Genomic DNA, 19623 nt, shown 5'->3' on the forward strand with positions numbered 1-19623 from the left:
CTATTGCTGAAAAATATTCAACAATTCAGCTGTTACAATCGTGGTTTATTAGGCAGCCCGCCCTCTATCACTGCCACCTCCAGCCCCCCTCCGTTATGTCTCATCTGACCTCCTCTGCTTGCGTGTCATATCACCATGGCAACAGGCACACGAGAGAGACATGGAGGAGGAAAAAAAAAAAAAGGAGAGAGAGGGAGAGAGATGGCGGGGGTTGACTCATTTGCTAATTTTGCCTTGCACTTGAAAGTGGGCACCACAACTAGGTATTCTGGAAAAGGCCTGCATTCTAGTTTATTTAGAGTGTGTGTAATTACCTGTAAAATAATCACTGATGCAACAGATCCAAGGGCCTGTTTTGTCACCTGATCAATATTGATTAATCACTCAAATGATGCCGTTAGGCAGAAAAGCTTTCATACTAATGATCTTTTTATTCTAGAGTGAAAAAAAATATTTTAAACACAAAAAAAAAAAGAAAAAAAAAAAGGGCTTGACGCAAGCCAACTATGATATCATCAAACTTTCTTTTCTTTCAGCCATCAGCCTACCCTTGCCCTAAAAATACACATTTGTTCAATGCACAAACGGCATTGTTTTATATTCCCAAGTGGGACTACTTTGAGAAGTAATGCTTAGTTGATGAAGGACACTCAAAGAAGACCGTCTTATATAACACATATACTACCTTAAGTATAGTTTTAGTCAAGTGTTTGTTTTTTTTTTCTCCTATTCTAGCGGGTACTGAATCAAACGGAGAGCATCTTGCCTTTTGGCTTATTGAGTCCACCACCTCCACAAAAGAAAAGCAACAAATCCTTTAGACATTGGAATTCTCAGGCACCCTAACCGTGACAAAATTTGAAAGCCTTTAATGGTTTTGTCCAGGGGTCATCTAATACATCAAGACACTAGCAGCAATATAGAAATCAGGGAATAGAATGCCGCTGAATTTTGGCGGCCTACAGTCATGGCAGGCGAAATAAGCATTAACAACCAAGTGAGTAGATCCTGAGTCATTTCTCTCAACTTTCAGGTGAGTATTTCAAACAACTACCCTTCAACAGGAGTTAAGGGTAGTGCTGACATATGAGGGTGAAGTAAATACATTAGAGGGTTACCTAGTAGCGTTAGCAACTGCCTGTGACCAATTCGCTAGTTATAGGACCCAAAACAAGATAAATAAACAGCAAAAAGACTAAAAACTGTAACAAAACCACTTAAGGGCCTTCCGAAACCAATTCTTCACTAAAATACAAAATGTATCACATCACACATAAGATTGCACACACGCACAAAAAACTAAATAAATAAAAACCTGATTATTAGCCTGCAGAGTGTGGTTGACATTAGCAGCGCAAACAGCAGGAGCCTTCTTTTCCCGCATGTTAGTGTAGGTTCACATTTCTCCACTAACAACCACACCAGATTACACCCTACATAGAGCCATTCATTTTCTATATCAAAGTTCTGAAACATGCTGGTTCACGTCTGTCTTTCAGGTTCCTCGTTTACATCTCCCCTGAGAGAAAGTGCACAAGGGGGGCACTGCAGCCTGGTGCATGGCATAAGATCTCAGAAACAACAATTAACTGGTGTTATACATTAAAAATAAATAAATCAAAAAAGGTTGTTTAACCAAAGATGTCCATCTTTGTTGGTACAAATCTTTTAACTGTCAAATTGACTACTAATTTCAGAGAGATACAAATAAGTATCTCCCAGCTCTAGATGAAATAAATAGGTGCTTTGGCCATTACCAAATAATTTTTAGAAAGCAAATTTTGTTTAGCAAATTCAGTTAACTCGAATTTCATTTACTGAGGAAGAAGCACTGCTTTCTTTTACTAATGGCAACACAGACTCATTACCTTTGCATGCAGATCTTGCTTACGCGCAGTCACCCTTCCCACAGGTCACATTCTAGGCCGGGAATAACTGTGCAAGCAACTCCCAAACCTCCCATGTCAACCAGCAGAAATACCATGGTCTGCAATAACTATGAGTAATTAAACAATGCATCATACAGCCACTGGCTAATAAAACATGAGCATGCGAATTGCATCAATCACACGAATGCACAGTGTCTCAGTATGAGCAACACATCAAGACACTGCTACTTGCGAAATGACTTAATAACCAATACAAGATGAATAATTCATTGAGCAAAAGAGAGGACACAACAGAAACCTGTACTTCTGTGGAGCTTAATTTGTCTCGTGGATTTGTTGAATGTCTTTGGACTTTATCTTAACATGAAAAATCTCTTGTAAACAATAAGTTACTTTGCAAGTGTGACAGAATAAGTGACAATGGAAGAGAAATCAGGTTAATCTTCTCTGCATTTATCACCCCAGGCTGCATTAAGTTGATTAGCTTTGTGTTTTCCAGCTGTTATCCTGATGTTATCCTGATGTTGTTTCCTATAAATATTATGAGTACATTATCACACGTTTTATATACCTTTCAAGTTCATTTTTCTTAAGCAATACATTTTGTAAAACCTGACCCATCACACAGCCTCATCACAGGTAAAAAATACTTTTCCATTTTATGCGACAATAATGTGAAGCTCTAAGACTCATGTTACTTTAGTCATTTTTAAAAGCATATGGCAGTTATACTTTTACTTTCGTGGTTAAATTTGACTGATGCTGTGTCACTACCTCTGCACTGTAATGTTGCTGTTGGCAACTTGTTTCAATAAATACGCACTTCAGATTAGGCAGTGCGTCATCAGTGACAGTAGCTCATTGGAAAAGGACAGAAGATGACCTTTATTTTCTTTGCTCTACATGTTGATGCCTGCAAACTGCAATAACTGATTTATTTTATTTATTTAATTATTTATGTCATATATCGTCAGAAATATAGCAAATTTCCATTGAATGTTGTGATACAGCTTTGAGGCTATATCTCCACCCCCTCTCCGCCCCCCTCCTTATGATGCGTTCATAAAGACTGACTAATCTATGTCCTTCAAAGAATGGAGTAGTAGTGAGTCAAGCATGTGCCTTAAAGCCATGTCCCAAGTTTGTCTATGTACCTCACTAACTTTGGGGGGGGGGGTGGTCATTTCATGAGTCAGTTTGGTTAGCTCTATATACTAGCATTCTGACCCAAGTCTAATGTTTCATCCTAGTCAGGCCTTTGTTGTTAGACTTAGGAAAAATGTCATTTTAAATGTCATGCTTTTCTAGATTAAGCAGATACCTGGAAGTGTGACAAGTCAGGTTGTGACTTGTAAGCCACTCATTTGACTTACATCAAAATTGTTGAGGGCATCGGCAAGCTCTCCACCCCCTCCTGACTGACTGAGTGCTGAATCTCCGGTGGGAGTGGCCTGGGCAGCATTGGAGATGCCGGACACTGCAGACTGCAGCTGCTTGTAGATCAGGTCACGGTTGGCCTTGTATGCTGCCACGTCAGGATGCTGCAGGCAGGCACGGGATGCTGTGTACAGCAATGGGATGTTCCTCTGTAGCACCCCACGGGCAGCAGCCATTTGGTCCTTGTGCTGAACGTCCTTTAGTTCCTAGAATTAAGAAGAATTAAATTTTTTTTTTTTAAAAAGACCAGAAAGAACAAAAATGATAAAAATGTTCAACTTTGAGGAGGAACAGCTATGGGAGGTAGTGTGGTAATATACTTTATATTCAAAATGGACTTGTCATGCCCTTACAAAGACACCAAGTGTAGCAGTTTATTGTAGATGACCCAGATTTTTTTCTGTCCCTTGCAGAAATACAGTCATAATCAGGTCAATATAGAGTGCCTTTGCAATTTAATACATCACTATTCAGACCATAGCATTGTACTCTAGTTACAGATTCACAGGAGGAGGAGAGGAGATAGCGATCACTACCCCATTGTAGATTTATTATACATTTACAACAAAAAAAAAAAAAACTAGCTTACATTAACTACTTCAGCTCCAACTGGACTACTCCCAAGGCTTTTATCTCTACTACTCGTTTGCAATTAAGCCCTATTTCTTCCTGATTTCACTTTTGTTAAACATTTCCATCCACACCCAAATGTTGTAGTTAAAAAAGTAATTTTCTCTCAAAACTATTATCAGTTAGATGACTCGATGACCAAGAAGGGGAACATACTACTGGTCACCAATTCCCAAAGCAGTGAGTCCACTATTCAAATTCCGGCACGCTGGGACATTGGCAAAAGGTCACAACCCACTTCCTCTCCTCCATCTCCATCAGCAAAGTCACATAAATGTCCAAAAGCAAGTTTCAACACATTACACCATTAAAAAAAATGTTATAGTATGATGTGCTAAGTAGCTTAAGATAATAAATGTCGGAGGGCAATTGACATTTTGGTCTGTTTGACCTTCATTTTCAATTGCAAACAAGGTTTCACTTTTATATTATATTCACAGCCCTATGACAGCTGGAATAGACTCTAGTGACTCTGAACTGAGTAAGTGGAATAACATTGATGGATGAATGATTTGGGAGTGTACAATATTTGTGTAGATTTTAGCATCATTTTATTGATGCTAAAATCTAAAGTTTTGATTTTGGAGACAAGCTAGTAACTGATTTCAAAAAAAAAAAAAAAAAAAAAAAAAAAAAAAAAGCCCATTATAATCATATATATATACACACACACACACACACACACACACACACACACACACAGCTCTGCTATAATCATTTTAAAAACACAAATCACTCCGATACTTGTATACTAATTAGAAGGCTGAATTTACTGTAAATTTTGGGACATGTTTCTTTCTCACTCAAGACTTTTATAGTCACTTGTCACTGTGCTGTTTGGAGCACGTTTTTGGTTACAAGTACTGAAGTCACTCAAAAAATTTCCAACCGTGTTCAAGCTATAATACAGATTCTGTAACTCTGCTCCTGTCTATCACTTTTTTCAATTACCTGCTGTCTCTTGGCAGCCATGGCATTCAGCTTGTCCACTTCTGGTTTCAAGGCCTTGTATTGGATTCCCAAATCCTGTTCTGTACCTGCGTTGCGCACTTTGGCCAGACTGTCCTCCACCTGAGCCACACAGATAGAAAGAGTTGCTGCAATACTGAAGACAGTAATTGAAACACAAGCAGTACTTGACTGAATTAGCAGTTTGCACAACATTAAGTGTTAACTTAGATTAGTAATGTCTATACTTGCTTTTAAAATCCAAGTATGAGTTAGGTTTGATCAATTAAGACATCATAGCTGTTCCCAAAAGTTTGAGAGAATGCAAGATTTCAATTTGCACTTGAATGAAGAGGTTGAGGCAATTACTGACAAATAGAAATATTAAATCAAACTGATTCTACCAACTCTGCATTAACTTCATTGTTAGTGACACTTTAATTAGAATTATCAATGTATGTTATGCATGAGAATTCAACATCTCACCAGTTTAAGTTGCACGAGAAGTTTGTAGACATCAGACATGTCTGCCAGCACCAACAAGTGCGTAACTGCTGACAGGAGGGCCCTGGCTGCACGAACCATATTCCCTCTCTTCATAGATGAACAGGGGTCTTCTGCAAATTCTCCAGAGGCCTGACGCATTGACTCACCTTCAGGTAGAGAAACAAAGCACAAAAAAATAAAAAAAAATATCAGTTCCAAATCCAAGATTTAAACAGAAACCTTACATGAAAACCTGTTCAAAACATTTTTACAAGCATTTGTCCAAAAGCAACCATTTTAAACCATTATGACCTTTTCTTTCTGAACCCCCAGGCATCTGTGACTGGGAAAGAGTTTTCCCATCTTTCACAGTAACAAAAAGAAAAAAAAGAAAACATGCTACTGAGCTGTTAACATTGATATCACATTTATTATGGGAAAAATAGTGAGTATTATTTGGGACAATATTTTATTTATTTATATTTGTGTTTTAAATGTAGATACTTTTAAATATAATTCTATTGAGAATTGTAAAGTTATAAGACAAAAATATTTTTAGAAAACTGAAATGGACAACAGCAGCTCATCCAGTGAGGAGTTAGGCCCTGACTAGTGATTATAAAGTCTGTCTCGCATGGGCAACTGCCAAGTCTCTACCGGCCTGTATTTACTGCAGAATGTCTGCAGGTGCAGAAGGGTGCAAAGGGAGCCACAGACAGCAGCGGACTAGTGAGCCCCGTGAGACTTGCACAACAACCATACGGTGAATGACAGAGAGACGAAGCCAACAGCCAACTGTCATCTGCTACTGCAAGCAGACTAGTCGAGAGACCCTGAGCAATCCAGAGAAAAGACAGCTGTAGACAACTGATAATCCTTCCAAGGATTGAACTACATAAATGTCCCGAGTTCTGCTTCCTCTAAATGGATACTGTTGACCGAAGGTTCTCCTTTAGTCAGCAGATGAGCTGAACCTTTTAGGAAGGGGGAAAAGTGCACCACTGTGTTTAAAACAAGGACAGCATAGCAAAGATGAAAGAAGAATAACCACTGTATACCAATTATTTTGTTTTCATAAAATGCCAGAAGCCCATATGACAACCAAGATGAAAATCTGATTATTGCCCAGCCCTACCAGGCACATGCCTCACGAAGGCAGTGATTTAGAGATATGAGACACACATTCGTACACAGCAAGCCATGTATCACAAAATCTGCATAAAATGCTTTTCAGTGGGACTTCCGGTTGAGCTTTGATGGAGTAGGACGCGAGTCTATGCAATACAATCTTCTCCAAGCTTGCTGCATTGATTTGCATAGGACTGGGTTGTTTTTTGTTTCTGTTAAACTTTTATTTATTTATTTGGTTGTTTTTGTTTTAATTGTTTATCTTTTTTTTTTTTTTTTTTAATTTTATGCACTTTCGGTGATTTGTTGGAAAGTTCTCCTTCTGAGGAAGTCATATTTTGTACTGTGAGATCTTTTTTGGTTGGTTTCCTTTTTATTTTTTCCCCTTTTTTAAAAAAAAAAAACAAAAACAAAAAAACCCAAACATGTTTACTGTTACGCGCACACTGTTATACTGTAGAGAAGTTGGCGAGAGGTTATTTTTCCCCTCTCTCGCTTTTATTTAGACTCCAATTAGTCCAGTCACTTCGGTGAATCATTTTTGCTACTTTGGGGGTACACTGCTGTCTCCTTTGTTCTGTTCTGTGGAGACTTGGGGTGTATTTGTGTTCAGGGTTGGGGGGGGGCTGTCCCTATTTCGGCTCTTCATGGCCACTGGCATTTTGGTTTGGTCTTTTTCTTCTTCCTTTTTATAAATGGTTAATGGCAATATAGACCCCAACATTGCTGGGTCAGGTATGCCTCTTAGATTCATTAGTTGGAATATCAGAGGTATGGGTAACCCTGTTAAGAGATCTAAGGTTTTTACTCACTTGAAACGTCTAAATTCTGACATAGCATTTTTACAGGAGACTCATCTTCGCATTAAGGATCATTATAGGTTATATTGCCCTTGGGTAGGTCAGGTCTTTCACTCAAATTTTAATTCGAAAGCTAGGGGAGTGGCCATTCTCATTAATAAGAAAGTTCAATTCTCTTCGACCAATGTTATCGCTGATAGGAATGGTAGATACATCATTGTTGCTGGTACCCTAATGCAGAAAACGGTTGTTGGTAAATGTATATGCCCCGAATTTTGATGATGCTGAATTCGCTAATAGATTGCTGAGTAACATCACCTTTCTGAATACACATTTGCTGATCCTTGGTGGTGATCTGAATTGTGTTTTTGATCCAATTTTGGATCGATCTAGTCCTCGTAATTTGACTCCATCATCTATGTCTAAAACATTCTCAGATTTTATGAAACAGAATGATCTTGTTAATCCATGGAGATTTCGCAACCCTTCAATCAAAAAAAATTTTTCTTTTTCTCTCAGGTCCACCAGACTTATTCCAGGATTGATTATTTTTTCATCGACAGAACTCTTAATTCATGTGTTAATTCTTCCGACTATTCTGGTATTGTAATATCTGATCATTCTCCTCTGCTATTGGATGTTCAGCTTTCTACCCATAAACATAGTCCTCCACTTTGGAGATTTAACTCTCTCCTTCTGGCGGATAAAGAATTTTGTGAATTTATTTCAAGCTCTATTGAGTTCTTGTCCTTCAATCAGGATGATTCCGTTTCATATTCTCTGCTATGGGAGACTCTTAAATGCTACCTGAGAGGTCAAATTATTTCTTACTCTGTCCGTGCTAATAAAAAGATTAATGCCAGGCTTAAAGAACTTATAGCTGCAATTAGTAATCTTGATCAAAGTTATACACTGAACCCTTCTCCAGAATTACTGAAGCAGCGCCTTGATTTGCAAGCAGAATTTGATCTTATGTCAACCAAAGAGGCTGAGCACTTATTACTACGCAGTCGTGGCTCATATTACGAATATGGTGACAAGGCTAGTCGCTCGTTGGCACATCAGTTACGACGTCAGGCCTCCTCGCGTGTGATACCCAGTATTAAACACTTATGACAATATTACCCTTGGAAATTAATTCTACCTTTAAAACATTTTACTCTTTGTTGTACAAGTCCGAATTTCCCACGGATAAAGCTAAAATGAATGCATTTCTTCATAATCTTTCAAACCCTGTTATTGGTGCTAATGATGCGGGGCAATTGGACTCCCCATTATCTGTTGAAGAAGTATTAAAAGCTATTACAGTTATGCAGTCTAATAAAGCCCCGGGCCCGGATGGGTTTCCAATTGAATTTTATAAAACATTTATTGGTAAATTGGCACCATTGCTTTTGTCTGTGTTTAACGAATCCTTGGAAACTGGTTCATTACCACCTACTTTCACACAAGCAACCATAGCGCGCCTTCTCAAAAATGACAAGGACCCAACCTCCTGTGGCTCCTACAGGCCATTATCTCTGCTTAATGCCAATGCAAAGGTATTGGCTAAAGTAATTGCATCTCGCCTTGAGGATGTGCTTCCTCGAATTATATCTGAAGAGCAGAATGGCTTTATAAAGGGACGGCAATTGTTTTTTAATACCCGTACACTCTTTAATGTTATTTACTCAAAGCGTCTATCTGAACTTCCTGAACTTGTGATTTCTTTAGATGCTGAAAAGGCTTTCGATAGGGTGGAGCGGGAGTACTTGTTTGCAGTTTTAGAGAAATTTGGTTTTGGCGATAAATTTATTTCCTGGATTCGGCTTCTTTATTCGTCCCCTAAAGCCAGTGTTCATACTAATGATGTTTACTCTGATTATTTTGCGCTGGGTCGTGGTTGTCGTCAAGGTTGCCCTTTGTCTCCATTACTCTTTGCCATTGCCATCGAGCCTCTGTCTATTACATTGAGATCTTCTTCTGTATTCAGGGGAATCATCCGTAATGGAATTACACATAAGGTATCATTGTATGTGGATGACTTGTTATTATACATGACTGACCCTGCATGCTCCATCCCTGCTGTTTTAAGTATTCTGGAGAACTTCCGTTCGTTTTCAGGTTATAAATTAAATTTGGGGAAAAGAGAGTGTTTTCCTGTTAATACGGCAGCACGTCAACTTCAACAGTCCGATCTACCCTTTCGTCTCAGTCCATCTGGGTTTAAGTACTTAGGGATTAACGTGACTCGCTCTTTAGCTGGCCTTAAATCAGCAAATTTGTCTCCTCTTATATCAAGGATCACATCTGATATTCAAAGATGGGGTAATCGCCCCCTCTCTTTAATCGGTAAGATTAATGTTGTTAAAATGAACATCTTACCAACGTTTTTATGTTTATTTCAGTCAATTCCCTTATTTTTGCCGAAACATTTTTTTGTTTCACTGGACAAGATTATTGGTTCTTTCATTTGGGGAGGGAAGCCACCTAGGGTCTCTAAAACTTTGTTGCAGCGATGCAGATTTAGTGGAGGACTTTCATTACCTAATTCTTTAGCCTACTACTGGGCCGCTCACATCCATAAACTTTGCTACTGGCTAAAATCTTCTGGTTCCTCGTGGTGTAAATTGGAGCTATCGTCATGTAAGGGTTCTTTACCGGCTTTGCTCTATTCCTCTTTACCCGTAAAACCCTCTGTACACTGATAATCAGGTGGTTCTTAACACACTCAAAATCTGGTTTCAGTTTAGACGTCACTTTAATTTTGTAATGCCGTCTTCCTCGGGTCCTCTAAGCGACAACCATTTGTTTCCCCCTTCACTTTTGGAATCGACATTCTCAGTGTGGTGTGACAAGGGTATAAAACAGTTCAAACATTTATATGTGGATGGTGTTTTCGATAGTTTTCCCAACTTGTCTTCTCGTTATAATCTCCCTATTACCCATTTGTTTCGCCATTTTCAAATTCGAAATTTTGTTGCCAAGTGTTTCCCAAATTTCCCCTCTTTACCTCCAGAAGAGCAGTGGGAAACTACGTTATCATTTATTCCTCATCAGAGGAACCATTTCGAAACTCTATGATGCTATTCTGTCTTTTAGTAACCACTCTAATGTTAAGCTTAAGTGTACATGGGAAGGAGAACTAGGAATTCGAATACATGAGGAGTCTTGGGAACAGGCTATAGCGAGGGTACGATCTTCCACCTCCTGTGCTCGTCTTGGACTTATTCAATTTAAGGTCATACACAGGGTGCATTTCTCTAAGTCTAGACTTTCTGAATTGTATCCAGAAGTGGAAAATAAATGTGATAAATGCCATGGTTCTCCTTGTCACCTTAGCCACATGTTTTTTCTGTGTCCTGAGCTACAAGGTTTCTGGACAGGGTATTTTGCTATTATGTCAACTGTTCTTGGGGTAACTCTTCATCCTTGTCCTCTGATTGCTGTATTTGGGATTCCTGTTCGCTCACTTACACTTGATTCCACACAAAAGGATATTATAGCCTTCACATCCCCATTAGCGAGACGTCTAATATTGTTGCATTGGAAGTCTGTTAAGTATCCTACTATTTCCCGGTGGCTTAAAGATGTCATGTTTTTTTTTTTTTAAATTTGAAAAAATTAAATATACGTCGAGAGGTTGCACAGCCAAATTTTTTTTCCCACAAGTGGCAACCCTTTATCTCTTATTTTGCTAGTCTAGAGGTATTGCCTGTTTAAATCTACTTCTGTTACTGTTATATTCCTCTAATATGTTTGATGGTTGTGTTGATCTGTGTGGGACTGGGGTTGGTTTTTTTTTTTCATATATATTAAGTTTATTTACTTAGGAAAAAGAAAGGTTGATTGTATTTCGGTAACTGCAAGTACTGTTGTTTTCTTTTTTCAAAAAGATATTTTCAAAAAAAAAAAAAAAAATGCTTTTCAGTGCAATAAATCACTTTTTTGTGGTTCATTAAAAGACAAAAAAAAAGAAAAGTAAAAATACAGTCATTAATAGTAGTAGTTGCCTACAGGGAGTGACCAATGACTGAACACATTTTGTTTTTGAAATCTTCATCTGAGATATAGGCATTTGTCAGTGTTTCTGGTTATACATGGATAAACACAAACACACAAGGACACACACACACACACACACCAAAAAAAAAAAAAAAAAAAAAAAAAAAAAAGGAAGAAGAAGAGGTCAAAACCACAACAAAAGGCTCGGTGTCTGCTCTGTCCAGCACCATGCTTTGTTCTACATTGGATGGGTCTGCACAGTTGACTGGGCACATAAATAAATTCTGTAGTCGTGAACAAAGCAGGAAATCAGTAGTTTACTTCAGTGGAGACACATTTAACCTCAAACTCTGAAAAAGACCGTAAAACCACCATCGTTGTCCCAGAAATGCGCAGCCACAAAAAGCAAAAATAAATAAATAAATAAAATAAACAAAACCCTGTTGTGTCTACCTTTCTAGCATGTGGTACAGCTTTATAGAAACTGGAGAGGAGATACGACAAGCAGAATGAATAATTTTCTTTGGCCAGTGTGATGTGGAATAAAGATTAATTAATTAAAAATTAATTTAGCTGTTAATGTTTACCTTCAGTTATTAGCATCTTGCCAAACACTTCACATATCTCAACCTGATTATTTAGATAGCAGGTCTATTTTTTTTTTTTGGGGGGGGGGGGGGGGCGGTGAAATATAGAAGTACTAAAACAGAAGCCATTTTCCTAGCTTGCCTGATGCATGCTGGAACTGACTGACTAGTTCTGAACAGTATCTATACTGTGGTGTACGTTATTGCATGGAAGCTTTCAAATTATTTACACAAAATGTAAATAAAGGCCATTGTTACACTGTCACACATTTTACTATACAAGTGATTAATGTTTAACAAAAAAAAAAAAAAAAAAAAAAAAAAAAAAAAAAAAAAAAAACCACACACACACACACAACACAATTCTAGGACAAAATCCTGCTTGAATTAAACCTAATGAATAAACCAAAAAAAACAAGATTTTTTTAAAAGGCATCTTCCCCCAAACTGTCAAAATTTCATGTTAAATTTCCATTTTGACAGAAACATAAAGGCAGTTAAAATGACTAATTTTACTCACAGTCTTCTAAAATTTCACTGTTCAAAGAAATTAACACAAACAAATAAGCAGAAATGGACGGATTTAACACTTTGGGATCCAACGTGTCCCTTCTAGCTTGTAAAGGAAGATAGAACGCTGGAAGCAAAGCAGCTTGGCTGCTGTGTTCACACTAGATCCACGCTGCCAAAATACTGCTTTGTGGTTTGTTCAGAGAACCAGTTTTAAAGTTTATATAAACACTACAACGTCAAACAGACAAGCAAATAGACTTCCTCCCAGAAATGATACATTTTTTACTGTATGTGGCAAATGTAGAAAGCTTCAGTCATTCAAAGGCGCGTGTATCTCAACGGACAACACTGCTGTGACCATCTGTGAGCCAGAAGTGGCTGTGGCTTTAGCAGCACCACATCAGCAGCAACTGTCATGTCATTAACTGGCTTCAAAACAAAACTACAGTTACAATAACTCAGTCTCCAATATACCACCAACAGTCCAAAAGATTCATTAAATAATCCCTGCAGATCTAAAATAGAGCAATACTACAAATACCTAAGAAAAGTGAGTTATAAATAGGGATGGGTACCGGTATCCGGTGCGATGATGGCACCGGTTCTGACATAAACGGTAGTAACCAGACCGAAAAGCCGCGCACATTTCGGTGCTTTATTTCGGTGCTTTTTTTCCCCTGAGATGTCATACACTTTGAATTCTAGCCAATCATTTTACGTTTCCGAGGATAGTAGGCGGGTCCAGGTACGTACGTTCTTTTAGAGCAGAGCTACAGATTAAAATGCCCAAGGCCAAGCGGTCAAAAGTCTGGCTGTACTTCACAGCAAAATTTGCAAACTCAGCAGCCTGCAACAAGTGCTTTAAGGTGATACTGTGCAAAGGAGGTAACACCTCAAATCCGATGAAACACCTGGCAACGCATAGCGTTTTTTTTAAAAGCCGAAAAATGCGCCGTATTTGATAGCTTGCTGTGAGACCTCACACCGAGCGCATCTACTGTGCGTGGGTTGCCTGTTATCAGACCCGGAGTTAGCAACATCCCCCAAAAACACGAAGAGGAGAGTCCTGCCTCCTAGCCCTGCCAGTGTAGCAGAAAAGATGACGGATGATGATGGCAGCAGCAGCCGTTCTTCTCTTCGTGAGTAGCTTAATGTTGTCCGTGTGTAATTTACGTTGAGTAGGCTAACCACGTTATTACATTAATGCATGTAAGGTGAACTAGCAAACACCGTCATAGTTACATGCAGCTGTCTTCTTGTTTGATGGCAGATGCTCCCTTCACCCTGGCCAAAAAGGCTAAAATGACCAAAGAAAAAGTGGAAAACAGTTAAACATGAGAGGTTTTGGACAAAGTTTGTGTTTTTTCCATTGATTAAGCACTGCTTCCAGCCAAGAGTGATACCATATATGCCCCATAGCTGCAGAAAAGGTTAACATTTTTATCTTTTTACAAAAAAACAAAAAAAAAAAAAAAAAAAACAAAACCCAACAACAGCTGAACATGAGGTTTTTGGACCAATTTTGTGTTCTCCATTCTTTAAGCACCGGTTTGAGCACCGTTTAAGCACCGGCACCGTTTCAAAAGTACCGGTTTGGCACCGGTATCGGATAAAACCTAAACGATACCCATCCCTAGTTATAAAGAAATTATTGAAACCTCAGATTAACACAAAGATGTAAATGTTTCCTGGGACATTTACTGAGACACTACTTGCTACCAATAAAAACTTTTTAATTAAATTTAACAAAATCAACCATTTCTCTTGTAACTTCACAGTAATGAAGGTATTTTTAAAATGCACATTTGGACTTTTTCTTCCTACTTCAGTGAAGCATTGTTTACTTAACTAAAAGTTGCACCACTAAAGGCATAACACACCACTCGCGCAGATTCTGCCCATTTTAGTCTGACAGAGCGAAAGCAGTTTGTGCAAATGATCGACAACACAAACCTCAAACAGTCTGCTACCCTTAGGATGTTACTCCCCCCTGAACAAAATCAATAAGGCCATTTTCAGGGGACAGATAGTGATCAGTGCTCCTTTAATAAACTTCCATCTGTTTAATGCTCACCTGCGGCCCACCAAGTGCATGATGAAATGATTAAAATGTATATCACACAGTAAGGCTCCAAAACAGCAGGACAACAAAGACACTGAGAGGGAAGGGCAACAGAGACGGAACAAGGACAAGAGCAGACAGAAAGGACTGAGTAAACAAAAAGTCTTTAAAAAGGAAAAGAGGGCATATTTGCTGCAACAACCACTTGAACATGCAATATATACAGAGTTTTTATTTATTATTATGTCAGTGATTTCTTTCTGTTTCCTTTTAAACAGCTGGTAATCCACAGCTGGGTAGAAAATGCTTTCTGAATCCAGGATGGTTTTACCCTACTCAATGGCTATATTATCAGTCTAGGCACGCTCCACTGAGCAGCATGGCATAGCTGACAGCCAGGCCTAGGCACCAGCTAACAACAGTCACTGAATTCCAGCCCAGTGACAGCTTACCATAACTACAGTAACATTCCTGGGCACTGAGCACAGCACAGGCTATCTAGCAACATGTCTTCTACCTCCCAAATACTCAGAGCTGAGCGGGGGACATCTAACTCACTGGGCATCAGGGGGAAGGGGGGCAGAGGGGGGAAAAAAAAAAAAAAAAAGAAAGAAAAAAAAAAAAAAAAAAAAAAAAAAAAGGGAAGAAGGACAGAGCTACAAAGATGTCACTTCAGAAGGTGATAACAGCCACCCTCCAGTCATAGCTCCCTGGTCTCAATGGTCTCCTAGCGTGTCAAAAGACTGATATGATATACGGAAAAAGAGAGAGTCAATGAGACTTGCTGTGTGGTTGTTAAGATGATGGAACCTGCTATCGCAAGACAAATTGTAATTGCATTGGCTGGTGATTTTTATGGTGGATTCCTGTCTTGAGACTTGAGGAAGTCATGAAATTGAATTTGAAATGGACTGTGCGTGGGAGGCCTCCCACCAGGCAGGTGGATATAGCCATTTAAATAAATTTGACATCACTGGTGACATCTGCAAACTTTTTTCCCTTCTCTGGTCTCCGTGGCAACAACTAAAAAGGGAAGCATTCTGATTAAAAAGCGGGAACAACAGTGCACAGCTCATGTGTCACTTCTGCCACATGAGTTTGTATACCACCAATCACCCCAGTAAGATGACTAATTACACAGAATAACAGACATCTCTCCACCAACACAAGCCTCCTCAGATCACTTTTGACGTTATCTGCAATATCAGGGTTTATTCTTTTTTTTAAAAAAAGAAAAAAAAAGAAAAAAAAGAAAAGAAACTTTTTGGCCTTAGATAAAAGCAAAATGATCAGGGCTGTGATTTTGAAGTTTTTCCAAGCTAAAATGCATTTTGTTTATCAAAACAGTCCAAACCACAGGAAGTGTATTGACCTCTGTTAAGGCTGCTAACACACTCTTTGGCTATGTGAATCAATCAGACTTGTATACAGAGTCAAATCCAAAGACCTATTCTGAGCCAGGAAAAATCTTGAATACCGCCAACTTTGGGTACAAATAAACCTTACAGACTTGTACGCAGATCCAGGTGTAGGTGCAAACTTGTGCCCTGTCTCGGTTCTAACAGTGGGCTGTTAACGGGTACAGAAACCTTCCTCAACCCACTGTGCTAATCATAAAACCCCAGTTCCGCAGAGATGAGCACAATAATGTAGGGCCCAGATAGTGTGTGTGATATCACTCCAATGTTAGAAGAAATATAATAAAACTGTAAATCAGCATCAATCTTTTTGATGCTAACCATAACATAAATCCTCTAAATTTTCTATCATACAAAACCTTTTTTTTCCCACAACTGTTGATATTTGGCAATCAGTACAGAACGTGCAATTACATGTTACACCCTAATTTGTATACATTTTATGATTTCTGGCAAACAAGATTTAAATTGGAATTTAGTTCTTCGTGTGAGTACTACATAGTTTATAGTAGACTGCTCGGTAAGGATTTTTAAAAGCCAAGAATACCCCACACACTACCCAAAAATAAGTTCTGAACATTAAGAAACACAAGTAAAATAATACTGATTTGATGTTATGCAAACCTCTATAATATAACCACATCTTGGTATCCTATAACAAAAACAGAAGGACAAGAAACGGGAGGAAGCACAGAAAATACAACACTGAATATGGTGAGGTTGATTCTCAAGTTCAGATAACTGGGGAGTATCCTAACACTGCGCTAAGAGAACACGCAGGCTTCTCTGGGAAAAGTGGTTAAATTTGATCCCCACAGAAGGTACGGGAATGACACCATCTAGTATGAAATGAATCTGAACCATGTGCATGCTTAAACTGAAAGTCTATTAATGGCCTCATTGAAAAACCCATTTCTAAAAGAAATCTATCAGACTCAAACCATATTCTTATTTCAAGGATTTTTGCTGGAGCAGATGATGTATACATAGCTTATGGTTTATTTTTCCATCCGTCCTATCTTAAGAGGCACTCTGTACAAGCATGAAGCCACACTGCTGCAATTCGTATTTTCAATATACCTTGCTTGCGGACATCTTCTACAGCAGCAGTCAGCTCATCCTTGAGGAACTGACTTTCCTTTGCAATCTTTTCGCCTTTTTCAAGGAAGTTCTCGGTAGCAGTCTCCACTGATGCAGCCAGAACATGGGCCTTCTTGGAGCGTCCCTTCCTCTTGTTAGATGGGCCTTTATTGCTGGTGTTTACCAAAGTGGTGACCTATGGCAGAGATTATTAGGATATTATGTAGCTGCCTACAGTTAATAAATCGTGATAAGTCTAAAAACCAAACAACATATGACATAGTAAGGCAAAATAACACAGTTCTAAAATGGTGAAATGCAAGAATGAACCACAGAAATAAATCACATTTTTTCACTTTGCTGTTTTGTGAAATAAGATGTGTAAGGTGCCTCATTTTAATAATATTAATACTTGTTGTATTACCTGAGTGACCAGAGGCTCCAGTAGCCTTTCCACTGCCAGAGTACGGATCTCCAGGCTCTTCGGGTCCCATTTAAAGTTGATGTTTGGTGCGGTGTTGCTAGTCATGATGTCTAGTTTACTGGGTTTAAAAAAAATAAATAAAAAATAAAAGAGAAAAGAAAACAAATGACAAATTAATTCTTCTGAAGCAGAGAATGTAGACTACAGAAAAAAATGGACATCTCTGTCCTTTGATTAATCAATATTTGCTTCCCTGAATGACTTAAAAGTTATAATTTCTCTTCACAAATCAAGATTTCTGTCAGATTATCAGACTAGTGTCTAGAACTCGGTGCATTAAAAAAATTATTAAAGTCCTTGTTAGAGCCAGCAGTGCTCCATTGCTTTCAGAATGAATGCCAACGGCAGAGCACAGCAACACAGTGGCCCAATTTCAATTTCTCTTTTCAGGCAGTGGCTGTGACTCCATTGATTAGCTATCAAACATGGAGGGGCAGGGATAATCAGGATGGCCCGAGGGCTGAGAGGCTTCAACTGAAAAGTTGGTCAGCTGTATTATGTGAGGAATTACAACACTAGCTATTAGCCTACATTACCAACAAAAGTACAAAAATATTAAGAGAGGAACATGGCAACCATGGCTTTCTAATTTTATAGTGAATAGTTATATATTAGAGCTATTTTCAGTTCTACTGTATAATTAACCACTTTTCTTCTTTCCAATATACACAGAGTTTCTACCCATGAGTTAACACGCAGTGAAACTGATAATGTTGTATTGAAAGAAAAAGTGTATTGGGAAAAAAAAACAATTTCTGTAAAGGTTGTTTGAGGAAGACGTCTGCTTGTCCAGACAACATGACGCATTTCCACTGAAAGCAACATTAAAATGCTAGTCATGAGACGAAGGTTAATCTGGGCCAGCGTGGGAGAAACTGCGTTCGACTGCTCTGTATGGGCGTGGTACATGTCGCAAAGTGATATCTACAAATCTCTGCAAATTAAATCGAAACCGTCTAGCAGGTTTGGGATTGAGGGTTTATGTACGTGACTTAGGCAAAAAAATAATATTAACGGTTTAAAACTGTCAAACTAAGCCATGTGTAGGTACCAAGAAGTGTATATAATGTATCCAAACAGGAAAAATTACGTAACAAAACAGAAACATGTTAACACTTGCTGAGAAGCACTAGGGTGGGTCAAACACCTGGTGTGCTAACATTAGCTCAACTTCCACCTGTCGCAAAAACTACCTAAACAAACGTCGGTTTTACCCCGTCAAAAAGCGTTAAGCGAGAATATACAAAGCAGAAAATACTCGTGTACACATTTAACAGCCAATAACTGTCCACCTTAAGTCATTTTCAATACTTTATTAACAGCAGGCTACAGGTAACATTAAAACCAGCTTAGCTTAGCCTAATGCAGGTTGCCTGCTGTAACACGGAGCTCTCCAAACACAGCGATGAGCTAAAGCTAATGCTAAGCGACAAACAACTGTTAGCCTGCTTTCTGCGACAAACTTTACCGACGGCCCAAACAACTAGTCCACTCATTTTGTTTAAGTATTCATTGTTCATAAAGTAAGAAAGACTCGTTATATACTCACCGACAACAGTCCGCTAGACAAAGTGAAGTTTAAAAGTTCAAAATGGAGGAATGGGAATTACGGAATTCCTTGCGTCAAAAGTTCTCCTCCCGTTTCCTCACCCCACGGACTTAGTTTAACTGCGCCGCTCACTCACGATAAACACCAAAGTTTTCCTCCCTCCGCTCGACGGCTATACAGAAAAGTATCACAAGAGCTCCAGCAAGTCAGCTGAAAAGTTTCGGTTAAGAGAATTTCGATGGAGTAACGTATTGCCCAACAATAGATGAGGTAAAAGGAGGAGGAGGGGGCGCTGGGCGGTAACCAAGTTCCTGAACTTCCAGGCAGCGGGGAAGGGAGGACACGGGCCACAGCAAGTTCGTAAAACCAGGAGGTGTTTTAGGCGTGGCGCTCGCTGTGTATGTCCATATATGGATTAATTACTGCTTCCATAAAGGCAGGAGTAGGGAAGAGCTATTTAAACTGTTGGGCGAAAGAACAGACTTCTGACAGAGGATGGAAAATAAACTGCAAGTAGTTATTATGAAGAAATCTGATTTTTAAATATGACATTTGATTTGAGGGGATTTTCAGACGTGACATTTTGTTGTAATAGTTTTTGTTTTGTTTTTTCTGCCAGAATTTCTTC

At 38.8% G+C, this 19623-nt stretch overlaps 1 protein-coding gene across 1 annotated transcript in view; it reads right to left on the reverse strand.

Moving 5' to 3' along the window:
• ctnna1 (catenin (cadherin-associated protein), alpha 1) overlaps positions 1 to 19337 on the reverse strand; it is a 77526-nt gene extending 58189 nt beyond the window's left edge. Inside the window, exons 1-6 of the mRNA XM_040016077.1 lie at positions 18996 to 19337; positions 17387 to 17504; positions 16963 to 17158; positions 5391 to 5557; positions 4908 to 5027; positions 3263 to 3532 (exon numbers count right to left, since the gene is read on the reverse strand). Coding sequence (XP_039872011.1) covers positions 3263 to 3532; positions 4908 to 5027; positions 5391 to 5557; positions 16963 to 17158; positions 17387 to 17491 — 858 coding nt within the window. The 5' untranslated portion in view covers positions 17492 to 17504; positions 18996 to 19337. The remainder of the gene's footprint in view (positions 1 to 3262; positions 3533 to 4907; positions 5028 to 5390; positions 5558 to 16962; positions 17159 to 17386; positions 17505 to 18995) is intronic.
• Positions 19338 to 19623: the final 286 nt, after the last annotated feature.

The sequence above is a fragment of the Simochromis diagramma genome, unplaced genomic scaffold, assembly GCF_900408965.1.
Source record: "Simochromis diagramma unplaced genomic scaffold, fSimDia1.1 OVJJ01000685.1, whole genome shotgun sequence".
Taxonomy (NCBI): domain Eukaryota; kingdom Metazoa; phylum Chordata; class Actinopteri; order Cichliformes; family Cichlidae; genus Simochromis; species Simochromis diagramma.